A 12,663-nucleotide genomic window follows, 5' to 3' on the forward strand; every position below is an offset into this window, starting at 1 on the left:
TACCAGCTACTATATTTTACCACAGCAACAGATTGATTTTGTCAAAAGAAAACTGAATAAGCATATCTAAAGCATTTGTATACATATACCTAGCTCAGTGCTTATACCTTCTGATTAAACACTGTGATTGTAATGAAAAAGGTATACATTTTAAACACCTGTGTAAGTAGTAATATTGTTATGATCATATTTGCTATAGGCATCGGGCAGCTTTTTTGAATAATGGTTGTGGAAAAGCTACCTCAGATATTCCATCATTACTGTATATGCTTAAAGAGTTGTAAAAAGCATTGCATACTTTGGCAGGGGCACCTTGTATCCGTGCATATTTAGAAACACACAGCGTGCACATCAAGAAACTGCACTTCAGATATGTTTTTTCTTTCCATTAATCATTTTCTTTACATATAATACCTAATTGCTTAGTGCAGACAACAGTTTTTGATTTCAGTCTGAGGAATGTTATCTACGGCTGGATCAAATTAGTTAAGAGCAATTTTGTGATCATACTGGCACAAGAGCAGTGATTTGATAGCCGCAAAAAAAAAAAACTACTTTGATAGTCCTTTTTTTTTTTTTTTTATCCTTTTGAATATTCAGAGAATATGTTTAAGTACAGGAGAGGCACTTTGAGTGTATAAAATAAGGGGTCTTCAAAGCTTTTCATCCAATTAACTATGTGGGCTTATCTCATTAAAACTATTTTGGAATGCCAGTATGCAAGACTAATACGTTTGTAATTAAAAATGTCAGCCTAAGATTTAGGATTTATATCCAGAATGGTCTGTATTTAGTAAGATAGCCTTCAGTAAACCCCTTTTGCTGAAAAACAAAAATAACTTTATACAAAGGCAAGATTCGGTTTGTTATTTTCTACTAGAAAATGGGACTCTGGGAATGGGGAATACTATATTTACTGCTATTTACAGTGACAAAAAAGTAGTTGGGAATTACCTTGATTTCTGAATAAATTGCTTCTAAAATGTGGTCTGACCAACACCTGAATTGTTATGCTGTATACATTAAATCAACCAAAGCACAAACCATTTTACATTGTTGAATCCTTTTAAAATGAGTGGTATAACAATTGAAGGCCTTGAAGGAAAAATATGTGAATGTTTGTTTGGCATAATAGCCTAAAAAAAATTCAATTTAGTTCAATTTTTATTTGTATTCCATTCAATGAGATTAGAGTAGAGGTATGAACAGAATATGCTTACAATGTATGCTTTTCTCCCTAGGAGTGAGCTTCTTCAAAGAACATATGCAGCGACAAGAATGTTGCATACCCTACTGATATAAGTGGAAAAAAAAAACACTAATGGTCCATTCAAAGCAGAGTGGTCTGCAGTGTTTAAAGCAGATGCATTATGCTGCTTATTAACGTGCATTGTGCACCAGAAGGAACCAAGAGTCATCTTGCTGGCACAGTGCACGGTAATGCATTATCATGCATTGATGTACACTGCACGCAGATATTCTGAAAAGGTGCGTTGGTTGCCGTTAACGATGAATGGCACTGAAGCACAAAAGGGGATGTTACCACAGTGCAATGGTAAAAATGAGCCTTAAGTAACAGCAAAGGACATATCTAACCACTTCTGGTTCTCATAAGGCAAGGGTCCTCTTAACCACTTTCAGACCAGAAGGTTTCCCCCCTTAATGACCAGGCCATTTTTGCGATACGGCACTGCGTTACTTTAACTGAAAATTGCACGGTCATGCGACACTCTACCCAACTAAAATGAATATTCTTTCCCACATAGAGCTTTTTTTTTTGGTGGTATTTGATTACCTCTGCGTTTTTTTTTTTTGCTCTATAAACGCAAAAAAAAAAGAGCAACAATTCTGAAAAAAACAATATTTTTTACTTTCTGCTATATAACCTTCCCATTAAAAAAAATATATGTCTATTTTTTTCACCATGTTAGGCCATTTTATATTCTGCTACATATTTTTGATAAAAAAAATCCCGATAAGTGTATATTGATTGGTTTGCGCACAAGTTATCGTGTCTACAAACTAGGGGAAAGATTTTATTTATAGTTTTTTACTAGTAATGGCGGCGATCAGCAATTTTTAGCGGGACTTCCACATTGCGGCAGACGGATCGGACGCCCAACATTTTTGACACTTTTGGGGGGACCAGTGACATTACTACAGTAATCAGTGCTAAAAATATGCACTGTTACTGTACTAATGACACTGGTAGGGAGATGGTTAACACCAGGGGTGTTAAGGATCAAAGGGTTAAATGTGTCCCTGGGGGGTGGGCTTGCTGCATAAACATGGAGACCTGGGTTCCTAAATAATAGGAAGACAGGTTCCTTGTGTTCATAAATGATAGAACAGCAGTCTGTCATGTTTACAGTGGCAGACCGCCGTTCTATCTCCATGGGGAGCGATCGCGGGTGCCTGGCGGCAATTACGACTGCCAGAACCGCTGATTGGCTTCCTTTTCAGCCAATCGGTGTGTGCACATGCCCCCACTAGCGGTCCTGCAAAATGACGTACAGTTACGTTGTTTAGTTGGACAGAGCTGACTTGCCCCAGTATATGTCCTGCTGGCGATCGGCAGGTGGTTAACTTGGAAATACAGTATCTTTGTTCAGGTGTCTACTATACTTAAAGTATTCATGGAAGGACACCATAGAAAGTATTTAAGTATGTAAAAGGTAAACTCCGATTACTCTAGCATTTCTAACACATGGGACAGTGTTCTTTGAGCAAAAGACACAAATAGTATCCTCTTATCCAAAAATACTAAATGCTATTTTAAGAAAATAAAACACTTCAAACACCACCAAAACCCATTCCAGCCCTCCAATCATAGTATTGTTGAGAAAATGAGACTGTCAAGAAAAATAGGATTTATTGAACTTTGGAGAATAATTTTCTCTACACTCGTTAAGACAGGGGAAATCTTTGTAGATCATGATTATTCAATTATAACGCCACTTGCATGAGTGGAATGTTGGCTCAAAAACAAAAGCACCGCCTACTGGGTGGGCCCCTGCTGATGGCCCAATACCCCATCTGCAAGAGTCAGCTTTGTTATTTACAAAGCTGTACACATTGGAAACAAATTATCACAGTCAATAACTTCCAGAGGGGTGGGTGCTCTGTCCTTCAATGTATGCAGAAGAAGGGATTTTACTGTAAAGACAAAAACTCAATTGTTGTTTTTATTTATTGAAGTACACAGCAGAGCTCTAAGAAGTTTCTAAATGTTAGGTTGTTCCAAAGCATAATCTACTGGGAAAATTAAACTAAACTATATTAATAAATTAAACTAAACAATATTCCACATTAGCACATTCCATATTCTGCCACCTGTTAGGCGTTGTGACAAAGCAAGCATCTGTGGATGCAGAAGCATCAATTCTGTAAAGCTTCGTGAAAGTGCAATCTGACAACCAGTGCCAGATGACAAAAAGCCCAAGACATGCTAACTGCACTAGTGGAATGAAGAATTTGAATATGATGTTGACCATACCAAACAGCCTAAAATGAAGAAACCTACAGCAGGTGAAAATTGATTCCCATTTGCAAGAAATGCCTATGCCTACAATGTATCCAGAATCATTCCCACGTACCAGGCAAACGAAGATGGTGACTACTTCTTGTAGTCGCTATCTTGTAGATGCAGCTGAACTCCAAGGTGCAAATGATGATCTCCACATTAGTTGAAGCACAGCAATCCACCCAGAGTAAAAGGATGTCCAGATGACCCACAATGGAGATCCCACATAGTCACCGATGGGCCAATGCGAGCGCTACAGATTGGAAGGGTTTGTCTCCAACCACCCTGGTGCAGAGACTCTACTACTATACAAGTGGATTTAATTTTGAATTTTTACACTTTAACAAAATGTGTAGAGATTAGAAGGGCAGCATGCAGTGCTGCATCACACATGTATGACTGGGGATCAATTGGTCAGCTAGCTTCACATAAAGAGGACACTTGTTGCCAGCCCTATCATAAAGTTTTGCCCACTTAGAAAAATGTCTGGGACACCAAGGTTGTGGCTAAAATGGGCTAAAGGGCAGATCACGTGACAGTGAAATGGATCTCACAAAAGAATCTGCCTTCCTGTCTGTAGGATACTGAAAGGAAGGAGTTCCCTCCATCAGAATTGCCATAGTGTTTTTCATTCTGGACACAAAGGCAGGTCCACAATCGTAAGGCAGGTCCATTTTTAAGAAAGAGTAATGAATGGTGCAGCCTTTTAAGGACAAAGGTCCTGACTAAGGCATTCTAATTCTATATAAATGAATTATCAAAGATGGGTCGACAATGAAAAAAACCTTACTAGATTGTTGGGGCTTGTGGGTACCGAACAGCACAGAAATCTCTGAATAATGGCTTGGAGCGTCCACCATTTTAAGAGTTTCATGCACAGATTTGAATAAAGCCGAGACTAATGCCCAACCCTATGCAAGGGCTGTAGTGGAGGCCTCATTCTCACTGCTTGAGTAAGCGAAATATGTGAGTATACATTGTACAGAAGGCAAAGGCCCTGCAGGCTCATTAGCCATAGAGGCCTCTAAGAAGGAAGAGAAAGAATGGAGGCATTTCCTAACATCTTTTTGTCTGAGTGCTTGTTGCACCAGGGACAAAAACCCTTCAAGAATGGTAGTAAGAATGTTCATGGATCTAATGGAAAATATGATGAAAAAAGGGAATTCTGGCAGGGTTACAACTGTGGCAGACAGGGCTGGAGGAAAAAATAGCTAGAGCCACCCACAGGAGCAACATAAAGCTGAAGTGCTGATAAACCACATCACCAACCTAATTACTTTCCGGTGGAAAAGAAGCCTGAGCTTTTTTTATTTTAGAAGTTGTCTGGTAGACTTTTTTTTAAAAGGAAAAAAATTGCTTTATCTGGGCATTGGCATTACTAAGGATTACATGGAGTCCAATGGTGTGTGTGCTTTTAGTATAGAATAAACCGTTTGGGGAATTCAGTAAATCCCTACGACACTTTTCTGGTACTATGGCCCTTTTAAAATGGCGTTCACCAGATTAGATTATCCTTGCCACCCATGAGATTACTATCTCAGTTTGCATAACTGTGGTTATTCTTTCACGGAATATAATATGAAAGTATAATTCTTATTAGTTGTCAATGGAAATACAAACCTGTGCTCCTAGGTTATAATATGATTTTTATTACTGAATATATATAAATGTTTTTTATACAAGTAAAAATGTGTCCGCAATCCTTTGACATGTTAGGTTTAGGGATTAATACAAATACTATGACAAAGTTTGATAGAATTAGGATGGTTACTGTCAAAAGAAATGACTTCATATATTTTTACTTATTTATTAAAATGGCTTTATATTGTGTCGGGACATGGTGATTTAACGATTTGTTATTTAGGATGGCACTGCCAGAAAAGGAAGGTAATTTAAACACAGAACAGGTAAGAAACTACACAAGCACCCCGTTTACATATAGACTAGTTTCAATTACCTTGCTTAGGCATATTGCACATTATATCTTATCTATGCCTGTACAGAGTGTTCCTGAGAATGAAACATCCTGACTAGCAGAAATGAATGGTTGGGATTGATAAGGGCCTAGGGGTATTTCTTGCATAAACAGATGTTTGATACCTTTATTTCATGAGTATTTTCATTTCTGCCTAGACTGTGAAAGGAGGCATTTCAGAGACCAGAATTGAAAAGCGCATAGTAATTACTGGAGATGCTGACATTGACCATGATCAGGTAAAATAAATCTTCTGTATAGATTTACCAGGTTGCTGGATTCTTCCAGTAATGCTGTTAAACTAATTCAAAAGAGACGGCAACAAGAAGTCATACTTGGCCATTTTTTGCTTTTTTATTATTGGGATACATTGACTATGATTGTGTTAGTTTACGAACCTATCACTATTCCCTGGCAAATCATAAATGAAAGAAAAATGTTTGATTTACGTATTCTCTGTTGATATTTCAAAGGCAGCAAGGGGCTAAGCATCAACTTTTGTGTTGCTTCAACATGTAATTTTTTAAATAATATATGTTTAATTGTCTATCTGCATTTGTAAACTGTGTAAATTTTCTCATTAATATCCACCTTGCCACTGATCATGCATGTTCCACCCCCCTTTTTGTTTCCGCCCTTCCCTTTTTGGTTCTTCTTGCGTTAGGCGCTGGCTCAGGCAATAAAAGAGGCCAAAGAGCAGCACCCTGACATGTCAGTGACCAAAGTAGTGGTACATAAAGAGACAGAAATCACACCTGAAGATGGGGAGGATTGACCACAGGTAAGAAGCATCCATGGCTTTCCCGGAAAAGCTGCAGACTGGCATGTGCAAGAAGCATATTCCCCTTGCTTACTGTTGACAAACCCAAATGTTCTCTTCTACTTGCATGGACCAAGTGCGCTTATAAATAAACCTATAATTAGAGATTTTATGCATGCATTTCCACTATTCTGCTTTTTTAACCGCTAATACACCCTATTAAAAAGGCAGTTAGGGATAAATATCTTGAAGAATTGCTATGGCTAAATTAAAAGGGATTTCTCTACATTGGTTATATAGTTATCTAATCCCTTCATGTGAGTTTCAACCTGAGGTTGTTAATTACTTCTGGATTTAAAGAGGTTGTAAACCCTTTTTTTTCTTTATTCCTTTTTACCCTGAAAGACAAACGCATAATGAACTAGTATGCATCGCATACTAGCTCTTTATGAAATACTTACCTTAGAACGAGCCCCCGCCGTGCCGCCCGCTTACCTGTATGACGGGCGACATGTCCAGTCGCCCGTCTTCCGGGATCGCGGCATCCGGCCATCTGATTGGCCGGAGCCGCGGTGACGCGTGCGCGGGAGCCGACGGTCACGGCACGGCGTTCTGAAGGAACAGCACGAGCGGCCGTTCCTTCAGAGCACATGCGCCAGTGACGTCACTGGATGCATCGAAGGTAAATATCTCCTAAACGGTACATGTTTAGGAGATATTTACAGTACCTATAGGTAAGTCTTATCATAGGCTTACCTATAGGTACAACTTGCCGAGGAGGGTTTACTTCCTCTTTAAGTGTTTATCTGTCACCCAAAATTACTTCCTTTTTTGTTTTTTCCTTCATAGTGATTGATGTGTAATTTGAACCTTGTCGGGAGTTATGGAAATGTAGGGAATTGGGTCCTTAGAGAATGGCCAGTTGCACGCTATTAACATTTATTGCAACTGTGATATGGCCATAAAACCAATCAGTGTATCTAGACCGCAATTGATTATTACAGTTTTAGAATATCTTATGCAGGACCAAGTGGAGCAGTTCAATTTGGTTCTAAGGTAGTCCTTTAACAGTTGAACAGTGTTTCTACATATTGTATTTCATAACATGAAGAGGTCTTCCTGCACTTTTATGTTCATTTTCTGTTTTTCCCAGAACAAGAGCTCATCATTTCAAATTTTAGCTAGCAGAATAATTATGGCTTAACAATTCAGCTAAATGTGATAAGATAATTAATACATTTTTAAATGGTCAGCAAATATTCAAAAAGGTCTTAAGCTGTCAATAGATTTGAAATTAGCAGAGTTGTATAAAGTACTCTAAACCCATACTTGATTAAAAGTGCAAGTGCTCGATCAAAAAGTGACTTGAGTAGAAGTGGAAGTGCTCGATCAAAAAGTGACTTGAGTAGAAGTACTAAAGTATTCAACATTTTTTGTACTTAAGTATTGCAAGTAGTTTTTTTTTTTTTTTTTTTTAAATTTTGCTACTCAAGTACTGAAAGTAAAAGTACCAGTAGTTTTGAAAAAAAATTGCTACTCAAGGTCTGAAAGTACAAGTACTGTGTTATGTAGTTATTAAAGAGAGAAGTCAGAAGTTTGAACATCATATTGTTTTTTATTATTTCAAATGCAGCTTTTATTTATACATACAGTAGCTTTTATTTTCGTATGCGCTGATAATACACATGTTTTGAGCTTCATGAAACCTGCCATCTACTGTTCTGGCAGTGGTCATTTTTATAATTGTAACGAGTAACTATGCAGCACAAAAAAAAATACAGGAGTAGAAGTATTGAAATCATTGAAAAAATGTAGTGAAGTAAAAGTGGAAGTAGGAGAAAAAAATTATACTCTAGGAAAGTACAGATACCGCCTTTCGGTAATTAAGTACAGTAGTGAAGTAGTTCTACTTAAGTTACTATACATCTCTGGAAATTAGACACATAATCCAGCTGTTCCAATTCTACAAAAAATAAGTGATGCTAGTAGCATCTTACTTCCCCAGTCTTGTACATACCGCCACTCATTTAGAGGTTTGAGTTCATGGTAACACCAGCTGCCATAGGGACTCATCTCTGCAAAGAAAAACTGTTTCCCTGTGTCTATGGGCATGTTTAAAAAGAGGATTTAAAATAGGCATCCTGCTAATCCTTTTCTGTTAATAGATTGGTCAAAAATAGATGTCAATTTATAGTCTAACCTGAATAAAACCTTTAAAACTAAGTAAATACTCACCATTTCCCTTTCTTTTTTTTTTTAAGTAAATGGGAGATTATACTGGTACATCTCTCACCTACTGCATACTCACAAGTATTCAAGCCTAGCAAAATTTTGAAAACAAAAAACTAGGAAGTAAAATAACTGCCTTTTTAACCAGTGGTGTTTCATATGGTATGTTTTTCATCTTCATGCAGTGTCCCGTCACTTTGTGTTTTCATGGTCATTGAAAGGGGAAATTATAGCTGACTACTAGTACACAAATGGCCTGATTTACTAAATTAAACCTCAAGCTGTGTCAGAGAAGTTCACTCTTTTGTAGACAATTTGGTAGGTTATTTCTGTACTGTAGATTGGTGATTTTTTTTTTTTTTTTTTTTTACAACTAAAATGTAAAAATTGTCTGAATAAATCAAAACAAATTCGTACTTTTAAAGGAGACACGCAGGAATATAAAACAAATCAAACCTACATACTGGCCTATATGGAATAGCAGCATCAGGTGTCCACAACCAGCTTTAATCCCGAGAAGGAAGTGATCACATGATCAATGATTGCTCAGTTCTCAGCCTTCACTGAGCAGAGAGTGGTGACTGTCATTCACCGGCTCTCTGCTCTCCCAGCGCTCACTGGAGCGCTGGGCTGTGGAGGGGGCAGGAGCAACTGGCTCAGGCTCTCGGCAATGCGCTCAGGCATCTGGGTGGGCCCCTACATTATTAGGATACATCCAGATATTGGAGTGGCTCTGTGACATCATCTGCCATTTAAAAGGTGTGTCTTTGTATTGGCTTTCCTTCTACCTTAATCATATTTTACATGAAATATATTGTTAAAATAAACTTATGAGATAGCATGACAAAATGGGCACCCTTACAAACCCAATACAATTTTAAGTCATGTAAGATTTATGCTGTCTAGCATTGCAAAATTGTGTGCTTCAAGTACTTATGTTGGAGTATAACCTTCAGTATTTTTTTCACGGCATATCTTTAAAAAAAAAAAAAATGTATTAACTTTTAGCTGTTTCTAAGGAGAATGTGTCATGGCTGATTTTAAGAATTTCATGAGTCTTACTGTGGCTCTGTCCCCACACAAACCTCATTAATATGCAATGCAGGAGAGACGTTTCTTAAATGTTTCAGCAAAAATGTTGCACTAAGGTTTGTGCAGGCACCCTAGTGAACCTGAAAATACATTTCAGCTGCTTCTTTACACTACCACATGAAAGTGGTAATTTAAGACATTTGTAAAGCAGCCATTTAAAGATAAAGTGACCATTTAAAACAAAAGTTTCTATAAAAAGGTATGCATACATAACTAGAAAGTGTTAGATATTTGCATAGGTTTATGAGTGGAGAATACAGTTTCTTAAAACCTTCTTAAAGCCTGTTGGGAGGTCCCCAAATGCAAGACATCTGTAAATATACACTATAAATACGGTGACCATACCCAAGACCTGGTAGTCAAGGCTGGCCAAGAACAGTTTCTGCCCATTCTATTTTCCCCTAAAATGTATCAAATATGCAGGGTATATGGTAATAAACAAATACATTGTACATTTGTGAAAGAATGCTTTTGACATTTAAATCTATAATTTAGCCACTAGACAGTGGCTTTATCTACATTTTTCCCCAAGTCAGTTATTTATTCAGTTATGACAAACCTGATTCACTGCTGGAATACTAGCAGAGCAAAGGTTAGAGAGTTTCAAACGTCATTCTCATACTAGTTTTCTAAAACCCAATGGCTTCAAATTTCTGAAGAACCTTTGCAATTGTCCTTAGCAACAGAAAAGTATCTGAATGGGTGTTTAAAGGCAATTCAGAACATATTAAAGACACATATAATTATGAAAAGGATCAACAGTAAAATAGACTACACAGTGAAAATATATGTAAACCAAGAACAAAATATTATATATTGCAACTTATCGGTTCTTAAAGTGTAACCAAGACCAAAATCAAAAATGACATGCAGTATATATGATGAAATAGGAAAGGAGATGTTGGGCGCACTGATAGAAAAGGAGTCCAAGTGGGTTCAGTGGTTTAAAGAGGAGTTCCGCTGACTTTTAATTTCATTTATAGACACTTATCTGTCCAGGGAGCCTGCGATGTCGGCACCCCAGACGATTTTTGGATCGGCTGTCAGGTGCTGCCGCCGCAATCCAATCATTCGTCATAAGGGAAACCAGCAGAGAAGCCTTTCGGCTTCACAGCCTGTTCCCTACTGTGTATGTACGAAGCACAATGCACTTTTTAACAGTGTCGGCAGCGGGAAGAGGAGGGGGGCCCAACTTCCGAGGGACGGGTACATGTCTAAAACAGGTACCCGTTCCCCTCTTCCCCCTGGAAGTTGCCAAATGTGTCATCAGAGGGGGGGGAGGAAACAGATCAGTGGAAGTTACACATTTGGGTGGAACTCTGCTTTAAGACTAGAAAGAAAAAGTCTTCAAAAGTCTCAGTGGCTGCCATTGCTGAAGAGCTGGAAGGGACTCTGCATTGGGACAAACAGAAAAGAAGAGCAGCACTGTTCTAAGTGTAGCATCAAAGGGTTATTTATTTGGAAACCACAAAATAGCAACTTGCAATGTTATGAAGATAAAAGCGCTTTTCTTGTCTTTTAACATCGCTGCAGCAAGCAGGACAAGTCCAGCTATGGTGGATACTGAAAGGAGCTCCTGGCAGTCCTGGTGGCTCACAGCACTTTCTAGTAGGTCCAGGTCCTTCGGGAGGAGGAAGTGATGTCAAAACAGGAATAGAAAGTGATGGACATGGCACGCATTCAGAGCATGTGTGCTCCTTCATCGGGCATGATGAAGGATTTATTTCCAAATAAATAACACTTTTTCAACTTCAGTATTTTTCAGTTTCCTTTAGCAGACCAAGCTGTCCAGCAAAAGTGGCATTTAGAGGGATGAAACAAAGCAGTTCAATTAGTTCCAGACTTTGGGTATGCTACACACGGCCAAAATAACTAAATCCATTAGTAATCAATAAATCATAGTACACAGGACATGTGTAGCATGTCCAGTTGCTCTGCTATGCTTCTGGGACTCGCCCACCCCAGTATTCAGGGTTCAGCTGTCCAAAAATCAGCCTGATTCCGTGTTTATAATTAGCACTTGCTCAGAAGGTATATTGTAACATAAAGTTATTTTTGTATCTTTCTGTTCAATCATCTGAAGATCAAAGCAATGAACTTAGATCTGCAAATGATGTAAGTTAAAGCAACCTGACAAAGTAAGTAAAAAAACACTTTAAAAAAAAAATGTAACTCTTACCCCTTATCAACCCTTAGTTTTCTCTAATCCGACCTAATTACCTCCTTATTTTCCTACCTTCAACTATTATTTCTCTTTCATTCATTGACAGACACAGCCCCTGATCTTCTTAACCATTGGGTTATACTGTCCCCTACAGGAATAGGACACTAGCCAGAAAAAGAAAATGACTACGCCTATGGGCAGTCCTAGGTGGTATACTCCCCCTCTCTGCTATAGGTTCCCAGTTTTTTTATCTGCCTAGTCAGGAGTAAGGACCTAGTTCCTTGCTGGAATCTCTGGTCCTGGCATTTTTTCCTTTTAGATAGATTTTTTTTTTCCCTGTTTTTTTTCCTGTGAGATCTACAATGAACTGGGACTGGGCGACAGACTGGATAATCTAGATCCAGTGGTCACCCCAATCTGGCCAGCAAGCGCATGCAGACCTCAGCTCTGTGCTAGGTCGGCTGCGATATAGCACCAGCGGACTGGGGACGGCCTGCAAGTTAAATGTCTCCCAAGGTCGCATACGATGTGAGGTTTGGCCTGCATTGCAGTGTTCCTCCTAGCTGACAGCCCCCACCCCCATTTCAATGGCAAGGAGGTTCTGTCTGGAGCAGTGCCTGCCTGATTCCTTGTATGGGGATTAGCTATTCCCCCTCCCCCTGGAGGGTTTTGGGGTGGATGCGGGTCCCTCCCTAACAGTCGGACCCCTGGGTTCCCCTCCTTCCTGTTAGCCCCCCCCCTTGTGTCTAATGGTCCTGCGGGTCATCTATCGCCCCCTCATCCCCTCTCCACTTATACTAGGGTTATATGGTGGTCTGGCTACCTCCTGGGGTTGGGGCAAGGTGCAGTACTGGCAATGGGGGGTGGGTGTGCTGCTGGGGACCAGGCGATTGGCTGTGGGAGAGGGTTGTACCTGGTGG

At 39.1% G+C, this 12,663-nt stretch overlaps 1 protein-coding gene across 13 annotated transcripts in view; it reads left to right on the forward strand.

The window, feature by feature from the left end:
• The window catches only part of EPB41L3 (erythrocyte membrane protein band 4.1 like 3), a 294,466-nt gene that overhangs the window by 271,300 nt on the left and 10,503 nt on the right, over positions 1-12,663 (forward strand). For 11 of the 13 annotated variants that reach the window (XM_082259291.1, XM_082259290.1, XM_082259294.1 and 8 more), the window contains 2 exons: positions 5,657-5,737; positions 6,163-6,279. In XM_082259291.1, the coding sequence (XP_082115417.1) occupies positions 5,657-5,737; positions 6,163-6,273 (192 nt within the window). In that variant the 3' untranslated portion in view covers positions 6,274-6,279. The remainder of the gene's footprint in view (positions 1-5,656; positions 5,738-6,162; positions 6,280-12,663) is intronic. The other 2 variants (XM_082259293.1, XM_082259292.1) reach the window with 1 other exon arrangement.

The sequence above is a fragment of the Pelophylax lessonae genome (assembly GCF_965119305.1).
Source record: "Pelophylax lessonae genome assembly, chromosome: 5".
Classification (NCBI taxonomy): Eukaryota; Metazoa; Chordata; class Amphibia; order Anura; family Ranidae; genus Pelophylax; species Pelophylax lessonae.